General features: G+C 48.9%; 1 protein-coding gene and 1 non-coding gene across 2 annotated transcripts; one reads left to right on the top strand and one right to left on the bottom strand.

The window, feature by feature from the left end:
* Nucleotides 1-496: 496 nt before the first annotated feature.
* On the top strand, nucleotides 497-570 carry TRNAT-AGU. Its single transcript has one exon. It is a non-coding gene; the product is annotated as a tRNA-Thr (tRNA).
* A 428-nt stretch (nucleotides 571-998) lies between these two features.
* Nucleotides 999-3,546, bottom strand: LOC104415214 (COBRA-like protein 7). Its single transcript, XM_010026465.3, has 2 exons — nucleotides 2,878-3,546; nucleotides 999-2,633 (listed from the first exon to the last, which is right to left on the bottom strand). The coding sequence occupies exons 1-2, from the start codon at nucleotides 3,419-3,421 to the stop codon at nucleotides 1,225-1,227; spliced, it is 1,953 nt and encodes a 650-aa protein (XP_010024767.2). The 5' UTR covers nucleotides 3,422-3,546; the 3' UTR covers nucleotides 999-1,224.
* Between the last annotated feature and the right edge of the window lie 1,363 nt (nucleotides 3,547-4,909).

Consider the following 4,909-nt stretch of genomic DNA (forward strand, 5'->3'; position numbering starts at 1 on the left):
GGGATTATTCCATTTGATGATCCTTTGTTAGAAATGTTTGTTAGGCCAAACGAAAGTGCAAAATAAACCATAAAGCCATAGACACGGTGAATAATTAAAAATGTTACTGATGAAGAGGATTACTTGAGTATGGCGGTGGTTATGACGATATAGTATGAAATAATGATAATGGTTTATGGCAATTAGGAGACAAAGCACTTTTTAAATCTTTTAAAAGTTAAATGATTCATCTTTGCTCCAAACCACATGTGCTCGAGAAATGCCATTGATTCCGAACAAAAAGTACATGCATGTTGTCGTGAGAGGTTCAATTTGTTGCCGGGCTGAGTATCGTTACTCAAAATGGCAACGGCCGATTAAATCATTAAACTTGGTGGATTTGAGACGGTATATTGCATTTCCCCACGCAAAACCTTCTATTGAATTTGCAATTTGGAGGGGCAGACCAAAAATTCTATCGAATCAATTAGTAGCATGCTAAAAAGCCATCAACGAGGCTCTCGTAGCTCAGTTGGTTAGAGCACCCGTTTAGTAAGCGGGAGGTCTTGAGTTCGACTCTCAACGAGAGCAAATCATGCTTCCTCTCTTTTTGCCTCCATTTCTTTTTTTTTTCCTCCGTGAAAGAGATTGTTCCTCTCGAGTTATGAGTATGTTGGAGATATCACCAAGCGCTCATAGGAAGTTCTTGGAGATCCTTGGCATCTCGAGCTCGAGAAGGGTATGTTGGCGCAACGTCCATCGAGTGAAAACAAATGTCGATGAGATGGCTATCGACACATTCCAAGAGAACAGGAACCAATCCCTTTGTCCTGAACCGGGTATTTCAGGGCGAGCTGAGCCAACAAGGAAGATGCATTTCCTTGAGAGCCAGGCGTTTCCCGACCCATGCTCGAAATCCTGGTCGGGTTCGTTTCGCAACATCAAAATGATGATTACAGACCGCTCCAGGACAGATATAGACTAGTAATGGAGTAATGGATCGCACGAATGAATTACGATTTCACCAACTGCCAAAGCAAAAGATCATACCATGAGTCTTCCTTGTTTGATACAGCACTGTGTATATATCAGATGAACAGCAGGCACTTTACAATGGAGATGCCAAGAGATTTGGTAATTGTGACATGCCGAACAATACACGGCAAGAATGCCCTAAGAGAACAATCAAAAAGAATCATCAAGAGGTGAAAAGAAGACACAGAGCCATGTCTCCTTGCGCGACTATCACAGTATCAGTGCGGAAAAGATCGCAGCTAGGAAGATCGAAAGCATAATAGATGAGCCGATTCTGGCGCTATTGCTTGTTGGATACATGGTTGGAAGGGAGCATTCTTCCCCATTGAAGAGTACTCTCGTAGGAAAACCGTCTCCTTTTGGCACGTTGATCCCCTGGATGTTCTTCTTCGTGAATGAAATCACCGACTGCTGTTTCCCAGGGACCCTGGGATCTTTCACAGGGTCCGCTCCATCTGCTTCCCCCATGAGGTAATTCAATCCTGGAAGGCCCTTCATCAAAATCGTGTCGTTCACGTCGCTCATAAGAGTCCCGTTGAACGAGTATGTCGCCTCGAACCCAACAGCCGCTTTATCCAATTCCACCGCAGTAAACCAATCGACAAATGCGGTCTCGCCCCAGTTGAAGATCGTGATCCTGGCGGTCCAACCGCGGCTGTAATCGGTGTTGACATGCCAGTTGATGCTGACCCCGCAGTTATCGCCGCAGGGCATTGGGTTCGGGACCTGAAGATGCTTTATTTGTGCCCAGGCAAGCGTCATGGCGGTACGATTATCAAACGGAACGAGGAGCGCTTGGGACGGGAGGAGGATCGCCGGGGAGGTGGCGCTACAGGTCTGGCTAGCGCTGCTCGTGCAGCCACAGGCGCACGTCCTGCACGGCACGATAGATTCGTTGTAGTACGCAGAGAACGACACGCAGCACCGAGGAGTCGACCGCTGTGTGATGTTGCACACCACCTGCCAGCTAGCAAAGGCCGTGGTATTCGACGACAACCCGGTCGGGCTGAAGAATTGGCTGGGGCTCACACGAACGGGAGGACCGCATTGATAATCAGGATTAAGGGTGCCGTTGATCCTCCAGTTCTGGGGTGGGAAGAGCTCCGACCGGTTGAGGTCCGGTGGCATTTTGTAGACCTGCAATTGGAACACCGAACTCGACTGGCTCGAATCCATGGACGGAGGCAATATGGTGCCGTTCCGACAGCAATTAGGAATCAACCCGAGGTTCGAGTCATTAGCCTTCGTCGGAGGCAGGTCGATGATGGTGGGCCTCCTTTCGCAATTCAAGACGTTGGAGAAATCCATATCGGTGTAGTGCGAAGCTTGCGATCCGAACACGCAGGCGCTCGAGTCCAAGACGGAGGGATAAGCCCCCCTCATGGAGTTGATGAACTCTTCCCTCATCCAGTCCCAGCTCAATTGCCAATTATCGAGACGGCCGAGGGGGTTGTGGTTCGAAATCGTGACCTGCGCCCAGTAGTTCGAGTCGTACGTCCGGATCACATCGTACATGATCGTGAGATCGCCGCTCTGTCGGGGCAAGAACTCGTCCGCGACGGTGATGTTCGTCTTGAAGTTCGGATCTTTAGTGCAGCAAACCAGCATCAAATTCGTCCCTGAGAAATATCAGACATGAATTGGAGCATTCGCCCGGTAAAATCAACAGAGAACGGGTTCAGAACTGAACATTCATTCATTCTTCTTCTTGTTTCTTATATTGGCCAACAGAACATCCGTTTTTCTTTTGAAAAGATCGAAGATTTTCTATCCTACACACCAAATTCTACGTAGAGATCAACATTAATCAAACACGAACTACAAGAACTTGAAAAAAAGAACAGATTGTGATCAAAGAATCACCTTGCAAGGTCGGCTCAGGACAGACGAACCCATCGTTAGCGAGCGAGACATTCGCCGGCATCGGCGCGGCGGGCGGCTTCACCCCGAACTGCGTCCCCACCAGCCTGACCTGCGCCTGCATCTGCGTCAAATCCCCCGCCGTCTCGATCGCCGTCTTCAGGTCCGTGGACGGGAAGCCGGCCAGGACGGTGCCGTTGCCGACGCCGGCGGGCAGGGTCGACCCGTCGGCCGGGACGGCCCCGGAGGCGGAGACCAGCAGCTCCTCGTGCTGGAACCCCACGAACGCCCGCCACGACTTGAGCTCGTCGAGGCCGTTGTTGGTCACGGTGAGGACGGACTGGAACCGGTAGGCCTGGTGGGCCGGGTCGGCCGGCGGGAGCTGGGAGCCCCCCGTGTAGAGGTAGGTCAGGAGCACGCCGTTGCACGCGTCTGCCGGGGCCGGCGACGGGGACGGCGCGTTAGTCTGAGAGACGCAGGAGGGCGGGGCGGCGAAGAGGAGGAGGAGGAAGAGGAAGAGGAGACGGGTGTGGAGGCGGAGGTCCATTGGCGGCGAAAGGCTCGAACTTTCCGGGGAGAAAACGGAGGAGGGTCGATGCGAGCAGAATTCGAAAGTGTTGCTCAGAAACGAAGCAGAAGAGAGAGAGAGAGAGAATGTCGTTTGGAGCAGAGAGAGAATGTCGTTTGGTCTTTTTGATTTTTGAATTGGGTAATGGAGGGGCATTTTGACCGTTGGAACGTTGGGAGGAGTGACAGGTGACAGGAGGAGGTCCTTGCTCGGTCTGCCAATGGGAGCGCGCCACGTAGGAAAGTGGGGATTGGAAAAGATGAGTGGAAGATTTGGGTCGCACGTAGAAAGTCAAAGGCATTGATGTGGTGGTCCGCACGTTTTACTTAGTTTCAGTCCCCAGGCTGTAGTGAATGCTGGAGATATATTTTATGATTTATCTCACTCGCTAAAGATCATGGTTGCAAGCTGAAAATGAGAGCCGGATTAGAGCCATCCGCAGGTGTCAACTCGATGTTTGAATTTTCATTCTTTTAATAATTTAAGGTCACAAATAACCAAGTATAATCTCAAAGTACAAACCAAACATAATTATGTGCTCGACAGCTCTAAATCCATGGCGCAAATGAAAAGTTTTGATGAATTTACAAAGATCATTTTATGCTCGAAACGGAAGCTAGATCTAATCATGTCTAGACATGCTCTCTAATTACATAAGAGACCCAAAAAAGCAATATTGGCAGTCCTTAGTAAGAAATTATTCCTTTTAAGATCTGGGTGAGATAGGTAGCTCGTGGGCACCAACGATCCCAAATAAACGGACCAACCCTATTTTTTACTTCAATTTTGATCATGACTGATCACGAACGCTTGAACCTTCAATTTGAGAGGAGGCTTAGGCGACGGCCCATCGACCGTGGACGATGGGCCTCTTCTTGCTCCAGTCAAATTCATTAATCAACATGTTGTTCTGCTTTGTCGTTCTTTTCCTCTTAATTTGTCGGTGTGTTAGTATGGAAGGTAGAAATGGCATTTGATTGCGAGGAAGCTGACCGATCATGAGGTCTGGACGCAGAAGATCCGACTCGATCGCCGATTACTATATGAAGTTCAATTTAAAGAAGCACTCGATGTGTTGTGCGAGATCATCCTGATGTCGCGGAGGGAGTCATGCTCGTCAAGCCAATGGGTTTTGATTCAATCCAAATACAACCGCATTCTCAATGGGTATAGCCCATCGATGGAGAGCAGATGAGACCCAATTAGAAAGAGCTTCCTCTAGCATTTGAAGATGGGACGAGGCCCGGGTTCTAATTGCAAAAGCACAGATCTGAACTAGCTTCTGTATTAACTCATTTGTACAAGCTTCGATCCTTCCGATAAGTGGCCATACGACACTGTTCTAAATCTTGTTAGTTTCGAGTAAATTGTTCTCATCGATCCGATTTCAAGTGAATTCTCAGCCTACACATTCTGAGACACTATTCTCCATCCAGATTACTAGGCTGGTTGGAGTCTTCTTATTAA

This window comes from Eucalyptus grandis, chromosome 8, assembly GCF_016545825.1.
Source record: "Eucalyptus grandis isolate ANBG69807.140 chromosome 8, ASM1654582v1, whole genome shotgun sequence".
NCBI lineage: Eukaryota > Viridiplantae > Streptophyta > Magnoliopsida > Myrtales > Myrtaceae > Eucalyptus > Eucalyptus grandis.